Below are 22819 nucleotides of genomic sequence, written 5' to 3' on the forward strand. Positions count from 1 at the left end.
ATCTTTCTGAATTTAAAGAAAGATCCACAGTTCATAGTCCTCACTCCAGGCTTAGTAAAAGCACAAACAGCCACTGTTACCAACAGCTTAAGATGTACAACAGGCTTCCACCACCAATTCGAACATTAGACAAAATTGCATAGTGTGTCAGTTAAGGAGAAAGGCATTTTATAACCTAGACGAGTTTCTAGAATGTGTTATTCAGAAAACTGACCTATTGTCGGATTTTTTATAATGGACACTCAAGTTCAGGCGTTAATTACAAAGGAACCAACCAGCCTATTTTGAAGTGGGTTATACCAATATTTTCATTGCCTAATTCTGCATTAGCATATAAGACACACTGTTTTTAAAGTTCATTAATTCTTTTTATTTGTGGTTGTAGTAAATATTGTCCTGGATTTTGGCTTCTGCAGGCACTGCTCACTTAAAAATATTAAGTTGGGCTCAAGTAGCCTATGCACTAGCCAAGCGTCTCGGTAGGTGTCCTATTTACCATCTGACGAGCCCAACTTAACACACTCGGGCGAAACACTGGCAACCAGGAAAATTTATAATGTCCAATAATGGACCAACTACAGTGAAACCTCGATTCTCCGTTTTTGGAGGGACAAAAAAAAAAAAAAAAAACACTACAACACGGGAAAACGGAAAATCCGGGAACGAATGAACCATCAACAATTTGGCTAAACATCACAAAAATTAAATATGTATACTTATAATCTTACAAACGCCCCTAAACCAACCCAAACTACAGCCCCAATGTGGCTTCTGCCTACCAAGCAACCACCCTTGGTCTGAAGGCCTGCAGATTACGAGGTGACGCATGGTCAGTGTGACGAATCCTCTCTGCCGTTATTCCTCGCCCTCTAGACCGGGGTCGCCATATCACCATTAAATACTTACTCAATTAAGTTAAACGTAATCGCAGAATGACTGAACATGGAACCAGCCCTCATATCCAGGTAAAAATGCCTGACCTGGCCAGTAATCGAACCCAGGCCCTTCTGGGTGAGAGGCAGGCAAGTTAGACCACGGGGCTGGCTTCAAACTTTTATTACCGGTACGCGACTTGAAAACCTCGAAACTTTACATTCAGTTTTACCAGGGAAACTTAGAATAGTTACTTGAAACTTAGTTTCCTCCGAAAACTTAGTCATATTCCTTTGAAAACTTATTTTGTTCAGCAACTTTGATCAGCCAAACTCTTCGAAAAATCTAATACCGGTACCCGTAACGCCAAGCCAAACAACAATCGACCACAAGTAGTTAAGTAGTTCTTCATTCGCTAATCTAATAAAGTAAAGCACATTAGATACAAAAGCGTCCAACATGATGGTAAAATCCTTTTTTTTTTAATCTTCCATTGTAATTTGGTCACCGGTATACTGTTCTTAGTCAGTTTATGGAAATCTTGTACCACGCAAATTAGGCCTACATCGACTTTTAAAGGTTATGTTGAACTCGAGAATATGGTTTCGAAAGTATCAATCCTGAAGTTCTCGAATGCATTATATTTAGTTCTGCTCGTTACTAATCACAATCAAATTGGAAAGAGAAAAAATATCATTAACACTTCTGAGATTACGATTATTCGCGACCTTGAGCTCAGCTGGAAAGCGTGCTTGCTGTATAAGTCAGTACGAGTGCGAAAATGACACAAAATTTTTAAATGTAACGTGCGCAAATAAGACGACTGCGGCTTTTATAACATTTTAACACAAAAACATGACATTATCAGTCTTAAATTAGGACGAAAACTGTACTAAGCAATCCCAAAACCTCCCGTGGCTTTATGTATGTAAGGTGCAACATCTGTTCAGAAGGACCAGTTTTTATTCCTCCCTGTAAGCCCAGTGACTATTCAGTGCCCTGTGGGAAATGCCGAAAAACTGTTCGGCGATACACTCGAAAAAAGTAAAATAAAATAAACGTCTAACACTGGATACAATGTAAACGTTTTGCAACTACGAACATTTGACGAAACTAGTTCCGTCTTCAAATAGAGCTGTCGAAATGCGCTCTGTCTCCTTCCAATTGTCGTGGGCACTCTCTGCTTTATGATTTCCGATGATTTTCTAAACACTACTACCCAAATGCGATGCTAAGATGATCCCTTATGCAGGTTCACCGCCAATCGCTTTTCCAGTACCGTATAATACCGGTACTTCTTCAAATTACCGGTACTGCGATGATGGGACGTCAACACCAAGATCCTTAAGTACGTCGTAGCCGTGCTTTTGTAAGATACAGTATCTTGAAAAACGCGTGATCGAGGATTTAGCGTTGATGGGACTGAAATTTCTGGACGGTTGATCCGGGAATTCGTTCCTTTGAGGAACGGATTATGCGAGATTTTTACAAAGTGATTTAATTAGGATGCTCGCAGGACCACGTTATTTGAACAAATAATACGGGAAAACGTAGTTTCTGGGAACGTATAATCGACGTACTACTGTATACTGGTATTATTTCATTTTTTTAGGATGTGTTTTTACATTGTTTCCACTTTCAAAAGCGTTGAAATTAACATATTAGTAAAATCTGCCATATATTCAAACAGTTTCAGGCAGAGGGTTTTAACTGTGGGGAATGCCTTATTCATGTGAACATCAAGTATATTTCCTCTATTGTGACCAAAGTAAAATAGAGTTTGATTTTTGAATGCTCCAGCCTCAAACACTGCTTCTTTCTTGACCTGGATGACATATTTCTATCATTCTCCTTTGAAGTAGTTCCTACTCTCTTCACTGACAACAGCAATAATCCAAGACAATCTGCCACTTTCTGGTACACAGGGAATCTGTGTTCCCTACATTTTTTCCTCACTTTGAAGAAAACAAATAACACTCAAAACCATTGCAAGTTCACCCTCTGACAACGGTGGTCTCGGAGGCAACTTGCAGTGATGCGACTAACGCGCAGAGGCAGACCGAAACTAACATGCGGAAAAATGGAGGCCACAGTGTAGGCTACTTGGAGCCACTATGAGAGACTGTCTCATTTTCAAAAATTGATGCCTGCCTGGCCATCAGATGATATAGATGTTGATTCCCATAGGGAACCTGATATATTTGTCCTGAATACCAGTATAGTTGGTCTGCTATTGGACATTATAAATTTTCCAGTTAACTCATTCCTGGTTGCCAAGCGCGACGTGCGCATGTTTATATGAGAGCTCAGGAAACACTCTTCACAATATTGTGACCAACAGCCTACGAACAGTTCTGTATTTATAAAAAATTAGGAGACATTTTTGGGATTACCCTCGTATATTTTTAAGTGAGTGGTTTGTAGAGAAGAAGCCGAAAACCAGGAAAATATTTACTACAATCAGAAATAAAAAATAATGAACTTTAAAACAAATTGTCATATTATGCTCTAATGCAGAATTAAACTGGTATAATTAATTGTGTTGATACTGACAATACCTGCTGTACTTGATGGTGGAAGCAATAAACTAGTTCTCATGAGGTTCTTTCAACTGCCTTCAGTGGAGTGTGAGCACAAGAATATCAAACAATCCTCAACAGCCAAGTCCCACTGAGGCTGTCAGTGTTTCGCTGCTGTTCCTTATCATGTACTTCCTAAAGTGGTTGGTGCCATCTATGCTGCAGAATTGTGTTGGACACTTCCTACGTCAATCTCGGGGTTGTGATCCACTTTCTGAGCCGGGCCAGATGTTGGAAGTCACTGACTCTGGTGATGTTTGGAAGAAACAAAAGCGATGTGTGAAGTATCATGATTAGGGATGGTGATTTTCTTGAGTTTTCCAATAACAAACTCTGCATTTTGGACTGTTAGTACATTATTAATTTAAGAATTAACTACTCCTAGGATTTTCAAGAGAAACACAGTGTTTGAGTTACCCAGCAACCTTCCCACGTCATAGCTCTTTACCCTGGTCCACTTCAACACCCACCCCCAAAATGCCAGGTTTCAAAGCGGCCTCCCCTACACGCGCTGCTGGATTTCAATGGCATTTCCACCACTTGGGACCAGCTCCTCCCCTTTAGAGATGGGTAATTTACCACTTGCTAACACTTGGCATTGAGTGAACTGGCTGTTTTCAAGTGAACAGCCTGAAGGGTTCAGGCAGCGAAGTTGTTAACATGGAAGCCAAAGGAAACATGTCTACGACCCTGGCTATAGCTATGGGGTGCAGAGGCCGAGGTGTGTCTATAATTCCTACTTCAGAACACAATTCTAAAAGATATTTCCCAACAGTTTCGTTCTGTTACTTAACAGATCGATCATAAGATAAAATGAACAAATGGCAGCATGCTAGAAAACAAAGAAGCACAACATATTTGAAAAGAGGAGAATAGTATCACAAATACCTCAAGCTTGCTAACTGCATCATCAAACGGACTTTCATTATATTCTAGAAATATTCCACCAAAAATTGGTACCTGCATGAAGTCGTGACACTGCAAGACGAGGGAATCTCGTGTTATCTCCTTGAAACACTCTGCCAGCGATGTGAAGTCTGTGCAGTGCAACAGATTATCTCTGTTCCGCCTGATGAGCGTCAAGCACACTCTGAAGATGATCTTTGAGCCTTCGTAGAACAGACAGTCCCATATTCTCAGCACGGTCTGTAAACACAGGCACAGCACGTAGTTTTCTTTAGAAACGTGTTCCCTCCAACAAGAATGTAGTAGGCAAAATGCACTGTGCTGCAGTTTCTATGTCAAAATCTTTAAATAAGCTGGAGTTCAACACAATCATCATCATTGTACCCTTAAAGCATGCATAACATTATCCTCACCATGGAAGAACTTTCTAGCTCCAAACACTAAACACGTCAGCTTAGCACGAGGAGACAAGGACAATCTCCTGTCCTATCCTTCTCTCCACGATTTCTATTACCCTGCTGGAATCCTTTTCCTGATGCACATTTACCCTGTGTTCCTTCCCTTTTCCTGTATTTATCCAGCTTCCTCCTTATCCCACACGAAGCTGTGAAGCAGCAATGAGCTCATCCAGATTGTCCTCGTCTTTTGTTCCGACACCAACCTGTCATATTGTGTGTTCCTATCTCTCTAGATATGACACTCACCTCAATGGGCAACACTTCAGCAAAGAGACAAATGAACCACTTGGTAGTGATGACGGCCCAAGGCAATCCCACAGCCTGGACGTGTTTGTGGATCTCTGGGACTTTCAGTCTGCAAACGCAAAAGAAAAACCATACTGTAAACTGCATTTCTTACATCGCGAGAAACTGTTTGGATAGCAACAGGATACTTCTTTCATTAGTAACGAGCGTCAGAGGGGACAAAAACAGGAGATGTCTTACTTTTCTGTTAATAATGTCCACAAAAAGTTGTGTAAACTATAATTTCTGATTTTTATGTACAATACACAGGGACCTACATTTTTCACGTTTACGAAAAAGAAATTTTTTTTTTCAAATGTATCCTGAAATGTTACGAAAACAGCTTCTAGTCATTACAGGGAAACCTCGTTAGTGCGTTCCTCATCAACATGTATTCCCACTTAGCACGTCATAAATTCAAAGACCCAATTCTAGCCGTATTAAATCTATTAATAAAATGCCTCCCTTATCGCGAATTTTCACCATTACCACTTAGTACGATCCCATTTTTCCTAGCCCTGAAAATGTTATTTGTCATCCCTTGCAGAAGGAACATGATTTCCAACTCCGGTAGAAGCCCTCGCTGCAGTTGCGTGATTACACGAAAAGGCCTTGAATTCTTGAACTTCACAGGATAAGTTGCACCTACGGGAAGCAAGCCATTAGCCTCAGAAATGCTCAGTCTTCCTTGCTGGTTAGCAGCGAAACTGCAGAATAACATAACGAGCCTCTTTGTGCTTCTATTTCGCATTCCATTCAGAAGTTGGAAATATATTTCATGTTTACTTGTACAGTGACGGGTAGCGAATATTTGTCGCGTGACAGCCAACATCTGGAACATAATCGGATGAAGTTGACCAGTGTGGTGCATATCTGTCTTGTGATAGCCCAATTATGGATACGGAAAAAGTCTTGAAATTCCATACTAATGAAGAGAAAAAGTCTGTCAGCAAATCAAGTAGCAACCACATCTTTCAACGTGCAGAGTTGGCATGAATGTTGAAACTTGCACCTTCAAGTCGGTCGTAGTTTTGTTCAATTCAAAGTGACGGCCAAAGTCATTCCGCTGCAGTTGCACATGGCCACGTATAACCTCCAAGTGTGTGACTAGAAAAATAATGTTTAGTAACCCAGTGGTCTGAAATAAAAGGCTTCTACTAACGTTTGTTTTAGAAACAGTCTGATCTGTAATAATACTTTGTTCCTTACACTCTCTCATTAGACTTTTTTTCCTACAAAACCTGTGTGACAATTTTTGGGCTATACAGTGAACTACTGTTGCCTGCGTGTTTGCTCATGAAGATTTTGTAATCTGATAAAGGTAATCGTTCCTCGGTACAGCACTAAGACATTATCTGAAAATCCCTAAAGTATAAAAATTCACCGACAAATTGTGTTTCATTTACCCCCAGAACCTGTTGGTAAACTACGTTTATGGTATTGCCTTTTGGGGTTAACATGACCAGGCTACTGGCACAGCTAACTGGAACATGCAACAGAACTCTACATGCAAGAAAGAGTCCTCTCTCAAGTGGGAAACAAAAAATATGTCTATTTTTAAAGGACATTCCAAATACCAGTTGTCACGTCTTTAAACTGTTCAGTTTCTATATATAGATATAGTCGTTCACCCCCTTATTGAACACCTACACTGTAACATAAATGTAGTTTTGGCTCGGCGATGATGAATCCGTTAGTCATATAAACATAGATGATGTTAAGTTCTTCGTGATCTTTTTCTGGCAGGGGAATGTTGAAAGCTCTGTGTATGCTCCAGGATGACCAGAATAACTTTTTTACTGTACTGATTGTTTGCATAGGTTTCTTAAAAATATTATAGAATAAATTGTTACTGTATTGTTTCTAGTTATGCTAAGATCTAAGAAATTTAATGCGTTACTGATTTCTGTTTCCATGGTGAATTTTAGTGCAGCATCAATATCATTTAGTTGATCTCGCTATGGCACGTACTGAGTACATGTTCTTGTAAACATTTTTGAAGTTTCACTGTAAAGGTTAAGACATTTCTGCTATTAATAAGCCCATTAAGGTGGACAAAATATGAAGTTCAAACCTTGTAACAATTAGCAATAGGGTCATCACTCTAACCAAAGAATAATACACAGTTTAATACAGGAATTTTGAAGGAACAGGCAGCAATACTAATTTTGCAACAGGGTTCTCGCTACAGGTGACTTCTACTATATTAAGAAGCAAATTTAAAATACGATAGTGCCGTGCGCGCAGAGGCGCGCGGTTGTGAGCTTGCACCCGGGAGATAGTAGGTGCGAATCCCACTATCGGCAGCCCTGAAGATGGTTTTCCGTGGTTTCCCATTTTCACACCAGGCAAATGCCGGGGCTGTACCTTAATTAAGGCCACGGCCGCTTCCTTCCAACTCCTAGGCCTTTCCTATCCCATCGTCGCCATACGACCTATCTGTGTCGGTGCGACGTAAAGCCCATAGCAAAAAAAAAAAAAAAATACGATAGTGAAGAGAGTTTCTTCAGCTTATCGCAGTTCTGGGCTTGTCCGAGCCACCCACGCTCATTTCAATGGCAGTGGTTCTTGTTTAAAGACGCAGGTAACCATCATCTATTAGGTTGAAACAACAATGAAAATAAAATAAACTATTCAACAAACAAATTTGGAAATGAAGTTTTAAAAAATACATCATTTTCCTATTAAGTAGCAAGGAGGGACCCTCTTCAGAGGAAGCCCGACCCAGGGAGTGGCGCCCCTGCCTATGCGAGTCCCAGTGTGTAACATCTGGTATGGGCTCCAGCTCAGGGTTACGATTGAAGACCTCAACGGCATCTAAGGTGGAGAAGGTTGACTTTGGTACGGTGGAGATGGCGGAAGGGGCAAAATGTAGCGGCTGTACTCCAGAGGAGTCTGTCCCCATGTTAGGGGCGACCTAATTTTCAAGCTGGCATTAGGTATAAAATGCCTTTGGGTGTGGCGAGCCCATCGTAACAACAGCCTATATGGACAAAGCAAATATGGTTAAGTGGAGAGGAACCATATTTGTCCCTACCAGCTACAGCTGGATAAAGGGAAATGACTATGATGATGATGGTCACTTGAACACACCGAAATGCACACAAAGTAAGTCACGTTCCCCGAGTAACCTTGAAATTGAATAATCTACTCTCACACATGAAGTGGATGATGAGATCAGCAGAATTCTTGTCATCGGCTAGTATGAGCAATGCATTAATGAGGTTTCACAGCAAATACTTAACAAATCTACAAAAATATACAATCTTCCAAATTTCCCTTCCTAAATTTACGGTGTGCAGATTATCAGTATAGCTATCACAATACGGAGTAACAGTACCTGACGAGCTCCTCCAACACGGCTATGTCGGTGATCACACCGTCCATGGTGCGGGTGTAATACTTGGGGAGAGTATGTTCCACAAGAACTTTGAGCAGCCAGAAGGTCGTCTCCTCGTCCTTCGTCACCAGCAGTAAGAGACCGGCGATGTAGTTCAAGCCCTGCAACAGGCACAGAAACAGCACCACGTCGTATGTAACTGACATTTTCGATTTGTGTATAGGCATACGAGATTAAACTGATACTGAAGTATCTAGGTGAAGTTGGTGCTACAGATTTATTTATTTACTGCGCACTACAGGATTCTAGTCCAATTACAGTGGCAATGAGTTTATTTTTCAATGTTTTGAATCAGTCTAATATCAGAACTTTTCTAATATTAAATTTGCAATAAGAAAGAAACAATATTTCATATCTAATCTAATTTAATCTTTACAAACAAAGATAAGGTAAAAAAAAGACAATGTAATTTCATATGGAAACTAGTATTTTCTTCTTGTTCTAACACTTATGGGAATGTTTAAAATAAACTGTGCTTCAAATCAGCATTACAAGTTATTCAGAGAGTTTTCACAGAGATGGTGAATTGTAAAGACAGGTCTAGAGGTATGCAGAAGTCTAAAGAACTATTTTTCTGAACTGCACTCTTGCAGACATTGCATAGCCTGCTGTAGAGTGGGGAATCTTTGGGAGCGGTTGTTCTGAAAAGTTACATCCGTCCTTGCATTAAAATGGGGCACGTGGAAGCTCAACAGGCATAAAAAGTCTGGGTTGTCAATAATACAGTTGACAGTTTTGAACAAACTTCATATCATCCTTTTGTTTCCTCAGTTCCAAGCTTTCTATTTCAAAATTTGGGAGAAGTTCATTGCATGCTACGTGTGCATAATTAGCAGGTTTTTTAAATATAAGTATTTTAAATCTCTCTTGGCTGTTTTCATCTGTGCAATATATATTTTGTTTGCTGGATTCGATACAACGCTTGCGTATTCTACCTTGGGCCTGACGAGAGAGAGGGATAGAGATGTATACAGGTTTTTAAATGTTGCTACAGAAGCTTCCATACCCACTTCCACCCTGTGGAAAACAATTTCACTTCTATTAAGGTGCAGAATACAGATTTATAACTTACAAATGGAAATAATGTTATCCCGTTAACTAACTACTTTCACAGTTCTTGGAGAAGTGCGGACTCTTGATGAGAAGATCAGCACTACACGAATGGCTTCTGTTTGCTCCTTTCAGAATCTGGCCCAAGTTGATGCAAAGTAAACAATGATAAATAAGTGATACAATAGAACCTGCACTTCTGTTACTGATAACGTCTTGTTACTGTGTTTCTTATGTCTGCCGTACACCATCAATTTTTTCTTTCAATTCTTCACAAGAACAATTATCAGATCTTGCCAAAGATCTGACAAGGTTTAATACTACTTTAACACGGAGGACAGGCAAAAAACAGTTCCGGTTCTTGGACCAGCAGTAGAATATATTCTTTAAAAGAAGAGAAACATGCAATAAACCATAATTTACATGGGGAAAATATTGCCATAATGTGATTATCATCAACATAATTTTTGCAATGTATTACTGCCATAAGATCATTTGCAGAGGTGGTTATATTGTTTTAATTGAATAAAAATTATAGCAATACAATGGAAATTCATACCTTATTACATGAAAACATAATAGAAATAATATGCTCGAGATGCTGAAAGTGCAGAAAAGGTGGTACTACAGATATCGTTTGAGAAAACTAAATTCTTATGCTCAAAGACATATCAAGAGCCTGAGACAACGTGGTACAACTGACAGGGTCCCTCACTTTAAATACCTCGAGAATTTATCGAACCGACAGCCCTTGAAAAGAACTTACAACAAACTTGTCTCCAAAAAATTAGGGTTAGTCTAAAACATCTACAACAAAAAATCCATGTCAAGACATACAAAAATTTGGCGTTACAACACAGTCTTCAAACCTACAGTTCTTTACAAAAGTGAAACACTGACACTCAACATTTAAAAAACTTGAAGATATCAAAAAAGAAGAAAGGAAGATCATTAGGAAAATCTTAGCAGCAAGATACAGCCAAGGCAGTCACAGGTTACAATCAATCAAAACAACAGAAAAGTTCAACATCGAAATTGACATCAGGAAAAGGAAATTCTTCGGCCACCTCACTACACTGCCAGAAAATCGACTGAATAAACTAAGTTGGTTTGGAGATTTAAGGAGGATGCAGAAGAAACGAATACCAAAACAGGAGACAGTGATGAAGTTCGAGGGAGATGAACAAGGTGGACCTGGACTGGGACAGAATGGTGGAAGGAGACGTGCAGGAGCTGTGTCCAGATCGACATCTTACTTGGGGTGAGGAGAGAGGTGTTCACCCCGACAGGTAAATGGAGCATCACACGCCATTGCTATTGGCCAATATAAATTGTCACGTGACGTCGTTCCCGTAATGAAATTCAGTTATCAGCCCAGGCAGAACATATGAAGCAAACGAAGAACAGAAGTAATGTGATATGTATACATCTGTTGTTGAATTGCTCACTTCTATAGATATTCTATAACAGCGAGTCAAGAACAGTGGACACGAGGTAAATCCCCTTTCCACCACTAGCCTACATAGAACAGTCCAGTGCTATGGAAACTAGAGGCCTAAGGCTGCTTCGCACCTCTCACCTGGGGGCTTAGTTCCTAAGCGAACAGGTTGACAGCCTTGTGCACTCATCGAATACGTCCTTGGCAAGAAGTGAACACAGGGCAGTCAGAAGTAGAGAAAGGACAGTTCTTCCATATGGACAAAGTTTGGTATTGAGAGCAAAAGTTTTGTAGCCAGGGAGCAACTATTGATGGGGAAAGATGTGTAATGTTGTAAGTTAAAGAGATTTATCTCTGTTATAGAAGTCTACTCATAAGGAAGAGTCACTGACCTGACAGTATCCCACCTCCCGGTTGTCGTGTGCGTATGCCACCAGGATATTACACAGCTGTATCTGATGGTCCTCGGCGGCACTGAAGAAGATGTTGTCCGGGTAGGTGCGCGGTAGATCCATGCGTACGGTGTCCACGATGTCCTGGTCCTTGGGCCCGGCAAGCAACCGCCTGTAGAGGTCGTGACCGAGCTCTTCCCTCATCGCGTCCGCGCCACTCACAGTCATCCACACCTGGCACAAAACATAGCAGGTGAAAACACAACTCTACCCTACGGCCAACACACATTCTGATTAGTTGAACGTAAGTGTTTTACAATAGCAATGAAGGAACATGTAATGTGTGTCCTGTGCCTGACCAAGCACCGATGCATACGTCATTAGTCACGGACAGCGACATTCAGCAAAGCAGTCCGACGTGCAACGTGGAATCTGCTGGCGCCAGCAGGTAGTAGCTCATACCTTATATTGCTGTCGCTGAGGAGGACCAAGTCCATTATCTCCTAGGCAACCTGTATTACCCCATCACCAAAGCAGCTCTATGCACCAATCGAGTTCAGGCGCGCTGACTTTGGGTAATTATTGAGAAGGGCATGATTAACATGAACACAGGTATGTGAAATGAGGAACTACTATTAATGCAAACATTCCTATATAATAACAATATTCACAAACAAAACAACAGAGCTTGTTTCTCAAATACATTTTTCAAAGAGTTTTCCAAAATATTCACAACTAAACAGAAAAATAGAACTTTATTTATAAATAACTAGGTTGAAGAAATGTCTTATATATGAAATTTTCAAAAACAATCACAAGTAAAAAAATTAGAACTTGCTTCATAAATACATTTTCTTAATAAATGTCCTAATACTGTATATTATGCTCTGAACAGTCTTCACTGTGGAATGTACTTCTCTGAAGGCAGGTTCACTTTCTAACCTCATCTAACTATCTACCACCTACAGATGTAACGCCTTACATGTCTTAACGAGAGTTTGATCCTACGCCAAAGAAAGAGTTGTGATTCGCTGAGCTTGTAGTACCGACCTCCACCCCGTCAACATCTCGTGTTCGGATGTACAAGGCTGCGCAGTGCATACAACAGTGCAAAGATCTGAACTTCTGAATAAACGACTAAACCTGGATTCTGTTCACTTAGTTTATTGAACACATTCCCAATGCACTGCCTATGGTCACTTCTGAGCGGTTTTCCTCTTTTGTGCTTCACTACACGCGATGCTCCTACCTCTTGCTCCATTTCTGTCACTATGATTACTGACACTGACTGCTGCTGCTGCTGCAAGATGCAAGACATTATCTCCACGCTGTACAGCTTGGGACTTTCCCTCAGTACGAGAAGACTTCCTGTATTACACCACACCCTGTGCCTTTTTATATTAAAAAACATATATACAGGTATATATGACAACCATATTTTAATTTGATTATTTACTCTTCCAAACTCTCTAAATGTAATAAAATAAAATAAAAGCCATGTACAACTTTTCTTTGAGTGAGTGTGACGGTTGCTTCTATCAGCTACGTCCATCTCCACTTGCAAAGGCAAGATGCTCCGCCTATTTGTTTACATCAGGATTAAACTCTCGTGAAAAGACATATAGCAGCCTCCAAAGAATATCAAACTCCACGTTTGGTGGGGGGAGGAGGAAAAAAATGGCACCTCTCCCTCCTCAGATCATTGGGGGGGGGATAGAAAACACCTCGCCCCCAAAGTCGACACCACTACCTTAACTTAGCCTTCATTACCTCATTCCAAGTACCTCCTGTCATCGTTCGCACCGATTTGTACCAGCAATCATCTCTCTACTTTCATAACTTACTTCAAACTTATGAATAAAATATCCCGAGTCCACCCAGCTTTCACTCTTGTAAAGCAAACTTTGTCTAAAAAGAGACCAATGTAAACACAGGTTAGTCTAGGAGCTGACTTCCTTCTTACAGAATACTGTTGATGGCAACTGCGAGCTCTTCAATCTCAATAACCATCCTCGCAGAACACACATCCTAAATACTTGAAATTATCTACCTGTTGCAGCTTTCTTACCTACAGATATCACTTATTTGAGCCCGCCTGGTGACCGTGATCGTTAAGGCACTGAAGTCTAAACGGTCTGGTTAGCTGGTTCGAGTACCGTTGGTCGAAAAAGAAAAAAGTCACCATCAGTATGTTGGCTGGCAGGGTAGCGGGAGGTGATGTTTTACAATTTCTAATCCCTAGATTGCATACCAAACCTTTCCACAGTGCAGTCTACTTATGCTGAATCGCAAAATCCTCCTTTGTTCTCGAGAGTACAATTAACTTTTTGATTCTATAGTGAGGATCACTTTCATGGTGTGGGTTAGTGTAGTCACGTCCTAGTTCATGAACCATGGGCAACGGCTGAGTGACCTAATAAGTGGTCCTGAGATTCGGGATACCAGTTGCTCTGGAATGCGAGTGGGCATCTCAGATATATTCTGAGTCATGGGCCTCGTTGTGCTCAGATGGCTAGGACTATACAATCCACCAGTGGTCCTTAACCAGTTAGAGGAGAGATCCTTACTTGGACTTTCTTCCGTAAGCCCCATTAATATTGATAGCACCCCACCAAATTCCATTTGGTTCGCCAACCTGTATCCAAGGAGTCCCTCGCTTGTCAAATGGGAGTGGGACTCCGTTACTTCCATCCGTCCGAGGCTTGCATAAAATGTTCTGAGCTCAGTAAATTAATAAAGCAGGATGCTACCCTACTTACACAGTCCAAGTGAATTTGTGGTTGTGCCGTCCCCTATATTCCCCGTTTTCTCTTACTGGGCCCAAGATTTTTCTTACAATTTTCCTTTCCTTCACTTTCAGTTTAGTCCCTTCCGATGCATTGCAAGGGACTCTGCAGCGTACAAGGCCTTTGGACAGATGACTGTGTAGTAATGTCTTAACTTGGCATTTGTAGATATGGATTTCTTGTTGTAAATGGCCTTTGTTACATTATATGCCATTTCCATTTTCCTGATTTGTGACTCGAAAGCTGCCTTCTCAGAGAGATTGGGGTCTATCCACTCGCCCAAATATATGAACGCTTTTCTTTGCTTGATTTTCCCCTGACCTACATCGAGCTCTTTTGGCGCTTGCTTCATATTAGTGATGAACTCTCGATTTCTCAAAGGAAATCTTAAGACCCACTTTTGCTGCTTGAATCTAGAGTTCATTAATTTGCGCTGTGGCTGCATTATGGAGTCCGAAAAAATTGCCAGGTCATCTGCGAATGCTAGACGGTGAACTCTCAAGTTCTGCTTTTTGTAGCTCAATCTGACCCCATTTTCAGTCTTGTTAGCTTTCGCCACTCTCGGATGACTTTTTTGAACACGCAGTTGAAGGGCAAAGGTGATAGTCCATCTCCCTAACCGTGAGGTTACCCAAAGCCGGCCTGAGTGGCTCAACGGTTAAGGCACTCTTCTTTCTGAGCCCAACTTGGCAGGTCAATCCTAGCTCGGTCCGGTGATACATCGACGCGTTGTTAGTATATTTAGTGGCACATAAAAGAACTCCTGTGCAAGATAATTATGGCACCTCGGAGTTTCCAAAATCCGTAAAAGTAGTTAGTGGGACGTAATTCAATAACATATGTAAGTACCGGTATCCAAGAAGTGAAATTTACAGATTATTTATCACTCATGGGTTAATTAAGCATTTGAATCATTATGGACTTTGTAACAGAGATATGAAAGTATGGCCCAATTGTCTGGTCACCAGCCGGACCTAGGTTCCTAAGTTGGCAGCCTTGTGTAGCACGTCGTGACGTTGCACGGCTGTTAGGCCTCCTGCATTCCGTTCAGTGATAGCAACACATTCAAAAAGTTGAAGTAATTTATCATGCCAGCTAGTGACAAAGCTATTGGTCTGGATTGGTTAGGTTAGTGTCAAAAACCATTGGACTGGGATCAAGCAAAAGGAGTCTGGAGCCATAAGCCCCCGGTTAGGACCGCGAAGCACCTGTTAAGCCTTCAGCATTCCATACAGCGACAGCAGTGCATTCTATGTTGGATAGTGGCAAAAATCTGACAGTGAAATACACATTTGTTACGTGGAACTGGTGATAGGGGAATAATTTATTCTAGGTACACTAGTGTCCAAAAGTTAAGCATAAGTTATGAGTAGGCAAGGCAAAAGGAAATAGACCACAAATCGCCCGACATATGCACCTACCAACCTTACGTGTTCGCTCTGTATAGGAAAGAAGTGTTTCCTGCTTTGACTAGCGGCGTAACCGCAAGGTAAACACAGCCAGTGCCTGTGCCCCATATTCCCTCAGTCGTGTTTAGCCTGTTATAGTGTACGGAGTGTAGGCTCGTGGTGGACGTGACAACATAATGGCACGACGCCATTTGAACCCTGTTTCGCAGGGTAGAATACTCGGCCACCTGGAAGCAGGCCAGACATAGACCGAAGTCGCCATATCCTAGAATGTATATGGATAAGAAAGAAATTCCACATGTCAATACTGTTTATTGTAAATATAGACTTACATCAGTACTGGTTTTGACTATTTGGTCATCATCAGCTGACAAATCATAATATTACATCTATTAGGCATTGGTTTGTGTTACTTATCTAAAAAGATGTCTTTATCCATTAGCACATCCGGATGTCTAATGGAGATATGAGTTGGATATTATCGTCATTTCATTCGTGATTCTGCGAGATTAAAATTGTTTTTGAGATTAAAATATGGTAGTAAAAAACTTAACCTAAGCTTAAAACTAATTGTACGTGCACATTAAACACATTAAAAACACTGAAAACATGGATATAAAACACTTCGTGAATCTAAAAGTTCATGTCTCGCGTATTCCTCCTTCAGACTTCCTCGTTAGGGTCTTGTGCGCCTGTGTTTATGTTGATTGATTTTGAGCTCGTAACAGCGCTGTAGGTTCTTGAGAATGTTCTATTTGACTAAAAGACATCTTCATGTATGCTTATAATAAAATTTACGAGAAGAGGTCAGACATGAAATTAACAAAAGGATCCTGCAATATATCAAAAATATTCACAACAACCTAAATAATACCACCACCAATAAATCGCACTTAAACAAGGAATAGACCGCTAGTACACACACACACACACACACACACACACACACACACACACACACACACACAACATGTAGAGAACAGGTGGAGGCATCGAAAAAACGGGCCCTACTTTATTCCCGGCTTCGAGAGAAAGCTTACTTTGCCAGCTACTTTGTGGACATCCTGTTCAAGATCAACTTTCCCGCTGACACGAGGGTGCAGGTGAGCTCTATCCTGCCCTACGTTAAGATAAGTTCAATAGAAAATTATTATTGTTCTGTATTGTACATTGTTTCACTACAGATTGCATTTTGTGCTATTATTGTGCACAGGTTGGTAATGGAATGCATTTCACCCGATTGCTGGGAATGACTTCATATCCTATTGTATTTCAGCCAAAGGAAATGCTACAGTGCGCTTCAGCAATAAATAATGGCATGTGATAAATTATATTAGGTTATATAAATGTACTTCTGAGGGTTGGCAGGTGGGACCCTGGCTATGGCAGTGAACACATCCTTTTCCACATAAGATTTGTAAGCTTCCAAATCCCTTGTGATTCCATAAAACTTATCCTGCACATACTGAATTTCTACAGATTTTCATGATTAACGACCAAGGATCAGCTCCCAGAAATGGCTATATAAATACCTATCCCCATCTTTCATATTCTCAAGATACCACGCATTTATAGCATAACACAGTGTCATGTAGGCCAACAGGACATCAATGCTAAGAAAAGACTGTTCAAGATTTGTTGGGTCATCAGACTGGAGGCTAGCTGGGTCCTTAAATAGCACCACCAGATGTTATGTTGTTACACAGTGACCGCAAAAATAATGTGTACTAAAAGACTGTAACAAATTGGAAGAGGCACAGGTATACCTGCACCCAGCTTGCAGGAGCAAGAAATGACAATTATCCCCACCAAAAAAAGATTAAATTTAGCAGGACTGAATGAAAAACAATGTGGATAATTTAATTACTATCCATAATCATGCAGTCATTAGTTTAACTAAATAGTTCAATAAAATTAAAAAGTGTCTTATGTGTAGGCCTAGTAGACTGGCTACCCCTGCAAGCACAAATTTATGACCATGCTGCTTGTTGTTTAAAGGTGACTAACATCACGGTCATCGGCCCAAGAACAAACTTTTTAACGTATTACAATCAAAAGAAAAGTGTACATGCCCTCAAATTTAGGATATCGACAAAAAAGCAGATGCATGCGGAAGTCAGCAGACACTACTCACCAAACCTCTGTGCTCAGCAGGAATTCCTTTTCTCACATAACGTTTCACAGTCAGGTTTCTTTTTAGAGACTTCCCTTCGCCTATCAACTCTGCCCATTTCTTTGCTCTTTTAGCGAGAACAACGAGATATAGAGACATAAAATCCTCGTATGTCTCGTAGTCAAAATCTTCGGGTCTCTCAAATCCATATTCGTCTACCTTGCTGCAAAAATTCAGAATAGTTACACAAATATTATATCTTCCATTACGATATAGCGGATCCATCTTTCATAATATTAAAACTATGATCAATAAAATGATCTAATAATAGGAAAACCCCATTTATCAACATCCTACTGACACAGTTTTACAATCTTGGGGGCGTCACCTTTGTATAATAAATGGTCAACACAGAGAAAATCAAATGAAGGTACTTATTATAAGAACTAGTAAACTTTTGAATTATCTCTGGCTTCAACTTGAAGAACTAAACAACGTAGCCGAAGGCATATGGCGGCTAATAAATCAATATTTCATACCTGAAAACAGAACTTGCCATGACATACCGAAAGATTTCGACATGGCTTGGAGAGGCCGCCTGCAAATACTTTATACTGGTGGTTCCTTGCAGCCAACAAATGAAAATGAAAAGTACCTATGATGCATTCAGACTATGAGCACATACAGTAGAGACAATACGCGACAATCAGCGAGATATCGAGGTAGACCTGAGAACTACTGATTCTGTCATAAGAGCACGTGTATTTGTGAGTGAAGTTTTAGGTGTTATTTATGCGTTTTCAGTGAGTTGTCATAATTGAATAGTAGCGTGTGTCATTCCTTGATATCTCCTCTCAACATAAGGGGAAAGGTATGTGCTGTGTTTGGCTGCAGTAACTATGAAGTAGAGAAGAATGCGCAGTCTTTTTTCCGTTTCCCTCGTGACAAGAAAATGTAAGTTTTCTTTTCTTTTTCGGGGGCCCCCCGAAGCCTGCTCCCCCCGCGTGACCAACGACTCAATCTGCATGGTCTCCGACATGCTATTAGTTCTAAGAAGATAGCAGGGAGGAGTGGAAGTGTGATACTACAAGAGTATCTGTCTGTCCCCATGGTCAGCATGCTACCAGGCCAGATGTGGTGGTGGGTATCAATAGTGATGTAATCAGGTAGTAAGGATCAGGACAAAACCATATAGGCAGAAATAGAAAGGTGCCTACATGTAAAACATGACATTTTGTAGATAGCACATGCAAGGATGTGGTTCTGATGAGGTCCAGGTAATTGTGTTAGTTGGGAATAGGTATCATGCACAGTCATAAGCCTATTCCTCGCCATTCCAGTCATTCAATGGATCAGTCCTTCTGGGCACTGCTGTGACTAGCGCGGGCCGTGCCGGTTGCCGAGCCATGCGGCAATAAGCACTAGTGCCTGCCGCACCGCCCGACTCCCTTGAGGTCCCTCGTACCCAGTCTCCAATCCCGGAGAATGAGGCCAAGTCCGCCGAGGCGGGAACCTGCTGGATGGTTGTGGGACATGGCGCCGGGCCTCCTTCCTCTCTGCCCGCACCATGGCCCGGTAGACAGGGCAACTGCGATGGGAGGCCGGGTGGCCCCCCGCTCAATTGGCGCACACCGGCGTCTCCCTAAGTGTAGCGCAGGCCGTGTAATGGTGATCACCACCACAACGGTTGCACCTTACTTGGAGCTCACAGCTGACCTGACGGTGGCCCCACCTCAAACAGCGGAAACACTGCAAGAGCTGTTGAGGGGGACGTTCTGTTCTCACCTGACTGCCGCTACCTGCTGAGGTCCTCTCCTGATTGGTTCCTCGGTCGACTGCTGGCCTGGGAGCAGTCCTGGGTTGCAGCTGGGCGGTCCCCTCCTGATGGGCCGAAGTCGCCTTCTGCTTCCTGGTCCGGCGTCGTCTTCTTCTTTTTCCCGGGGGTTTCTTCTCGGCAGGGGAAGAGGCCTCGTCCTGGTGGCCCTCCTCCCGGCCTGGTGACCGCGGGGTAGCTGGTGGCTCCGCTGCGTCGCCATCTTCTTCCTTCTCCTGGCTGGCGGCGGCGGCTTCGGTCGGTGCTAGCACTCGAGTGCGTTCCCTGTCCTGTGGGGCGCACATCGAGGTCTGCAGCTCGACAGACATGCAGGCAGGCTGTGCCTGGGCAGCAGCATCAGAACACCAAGGGGCGTCATCTCCACTGCTGTGCTGCTTTCCACCATCACGAGCGCTTTCCTGGTTTGCGCCCGGGTAACAGGCCCTTCCTGGTAGGCCTGCGTCTGCGTCCACTTCATCTTGCTTGGGGGTCGACGATCCTGCTTGGCGGTCTTGTTGGTCTGCTTATACTTCGTGCAGTACAGGTTTCCACCTGGGGTCGCGCCGTCGCGGCGGTCGGGAGCGCCGCCGTCGTCCTCGTTCCTCGGCTCCGTCTGTGTGGCTGCCGATGCCGGTAGTGTAGTTCCTCTTGCCTGGTATTCGGGTGACCTGAAAGTAAGCAGAGAAGCTCCTCTCGTAGCGGCTGATCTGGCCTGGGTCCGTGGGGCGTATAATTATCGCCCAGTTCACGATGTTCTCGACGGAGTCGGGAGAGAGCTCCTTCCCTGTGGCCCCCTCGAGCCTCGTGAGGAGCTCGATGATGAGGTAGGCCTCCCTGTAGGTGTCCTCCCCAGGTCGGTACTGCACCAGCAGCGCAGGGGCGGCGTGGTTCAGTGGGACGATCCTGTGGTCGACCCAGAGAACAATCTCCCCTACTGCATCCCTGAAGTTCTCTGTCGCTTCCTGTAATAAAAATCTGAAAGAAAATGGCACTAAAAAGTGCTTCCTGACAATGATCGTACTGCCTACTTAAAAGTACAGACAGTAGAAAATGCTCTTTCGGAGATGTACTAACAAGTACAACTGCCTGGCTAGTACTGCGAAAGTACAGAGCGCCTGGCGAGGAGAGAGAGAGCGAGTGAGAGGAACACGTCCTTCCACTACGGTTGTCGAACTCGTCCTCAAAATGTAAGTAATACTCTGTTTGCATATATATTCTTCCAGTGACAAAGAGATTTTTACAGTAATTCATAATCTTATGACCTTTAGTTGTTTGAATGCAAAGCCTACTTTGAATGATTAGTGGGCATGTGGACCGGATGGAATATATTATGAAAATCTCAAAAGTACCGCAACTAACCTCAAGGAAATATGGACAAAACTGTTTAATGAATGTTTGAAACAAGGAAGTATTCCTCAAAATTGGAGTACTGCCTCTCTTAAAGTACTATACAAAGGAAAGGGAGACAAGGAAGATCCTAATTCATATCGTGGCATAGCCCGAGAAAGTACAGCTTTGAAAATACTAACTAGCCTACTAACAGACCGTTTATACACCCTAGTAGATGGAGCAATGCCAGAAGTACAGTTTGGATTCACAAAGGGAAAGAAAAACCTTACAGGCAATACAATGTCTATTAGAAGATATAAAAGACGCATTAAGAATTCCTAAAGGGAAGCTACATGCTGTCTTCGTAGACTACAAGAAAGCTTTTGATTTATTAAACAGGACTATGATCATTGAGAAACTAGAAGGAATTACTGGTAAAAACTACATCACAAAAATGGATCCAATCAGCCCCTTGCTCTTCAATATTGCGACAGCGGACATTTCCAGGATCATTGCTTCAGGAAATGTGAAAATATATGCATGTATCTCTACCTCTCACTGGTCCCACTTCCTTACCGAATTTGATTCCATTGACAATGTTTTTCTCTTTGGTGATTTTAATTGTTCCCATACTGCCTGGGGTAGTTCTAAAGATACATCTAAAGGGATAAATTTTCTTACGGCAACTCAATCCCATCACTTTACCCTTTTAAATGACGGGTCCCCAACTCGACTCACCCCTCCTGGTTCACCCCCTAATACTGTTGATCTTTCGCTCTGCCATGACCACATGACTCCTAATACCGTGTGGCATATACTCCGTGACACTCATCTGAGTGATCATTTCCCTATTCTTATTTCTTTTGGTGATTGTAAACCGCCCTTTTCCTCATCCCCACCCTCTCAGCTCAGTAATATTCGGCCTTTCCGAAATTTTGATAAACAATCGTATTGTAGTTTCCTTCACACCCATTTCCTTCAATACACGCCCAATACCTTAGACTATCCTAACCTTCTACGCATTCTCTCCTCATATGTTGAAACTTTCCATCCATTCAAATCTATCCCCTCCCTCTGTACCAGTCCTTATCAGAAAATACATTGGTGGGACGACGAATGTCACAAGTTAATACTACGGCGAACAGTTTTATTTAAATTGTATCGTAAGAATATGACGCTAGCTAATTATTTAACACTGAAATGTCATAATGCATGTATCAAACGCATATTTAATGCAAAGAGACGCGAGTCTTGGAAGGCCTTCATCTCCTCTCTTAATTATCGCGTATCTGCAACATCCCTTTGGAACGCCATTCACGCACTTACCCGTGTTACTTCTGTACACCCTGAGCATTCGATTATTCTGCCTAATGTCCTTCTTTCTTTTCTATATACTATAACACCTGACTTCACAATTCCGCCTCCCTTTTCTTCCTTCCGTCCCATATCCCCCCAATTTTCTGTTTTACTTCAACCCATCCAACTGTCCGAATTACAGTCCGTTTTACAAGTACTTCGTAGTTCATCTCCTGGTCCTGATAGTATCACTTACACTATGCTCCGTCTTTTACATCATACCGGTCTTCTTGTTTTACTTTCTCTTTTTAATAATATCCTTCTCACCTTACAGGTACCGGCACAGTGGAACAACTTTCATTTAGTCCCAATTCTTAAACCTGGGAAAGAACCCTCTTCTACTTTAAGTTATCGTGGCATTGTTTTAAGTTCCTGTGTTAGGAAACTTTTTCAAAAAATTATACTACGGCGTCTTCTCTGGGTTATGGAGAAACATCAGATCATTCCTAAATATCAGTATGCCTTTTTAAAGTACGTAGCACACAAGATCCACTCAATATTTTGTTGACTGATCTCCTACTAGCTAGACATCGTAAACATAGCACTATTACTGTTTTTCTTGATATTCAAGGAGCTTATGATTCCGTTCCTTTACACCTATTATGGTCTTGCCTTGATTCGCTTGGCTTTCC

General features: G+C 41.9%; 1 protein-coding gene across 1 annotated transcript in view; it reads right to left on the reverse strand.

The window, feature by feature from the left end:
• The window catches only part of LOC136885236 (growth hormone-regulated TBC protein 1-A), a 28916-nt gene extending 10622 nt beyond the window's left edge, over window positions 1-18294 (reverse strand). Inside the window, exons 1-6 of the mRNA XM_067157707.2 lie at window positions 18229-18294; window positions 17711-17912; window positions 11382-11615; window positions 8442-8602; window positions 5063-5171; window positions 4413-4598 (exon numbers count right to left, since the gene is read on the reverse strand). Coding sequence (XP_067013808.1) covers window positions 4413-4598; window positions 5063-5171; window positions 8442-8602; window positions 11382-11615; window positions 17711-17912; window positions 18229-18248 — 912 coding nt within the window. The 5' untranslated portion in view covers window positions 18249-18294. The remainder of the gene's footprint in view (window positions 1-4412; window positions 4599-5062; window positions 5172-8441; window positions 8603-11381; window positions 11616-17710; window positions 17913-18228) is intronic.
• Between the last annotated feature and the right edge of the window lie 4525 nt (window positions 18295-22819).

Source organism: Anabrus simplex, chromosome 14 (assembly GCF_040414725.1).
Source record: "Anabrus simplex isolate iqAnaSimp1 chromosome 14, ASM4041472v1, whole genome shotgun sequence".
In the NCBI taxonomy this organism is placed as follows: domain Eukaryota; kingdom Metazoa; phylum Arthropoda; class Insecta; order Orthoptera; family Tettigoniidae; genus Anabrus; species Anabrus simplex.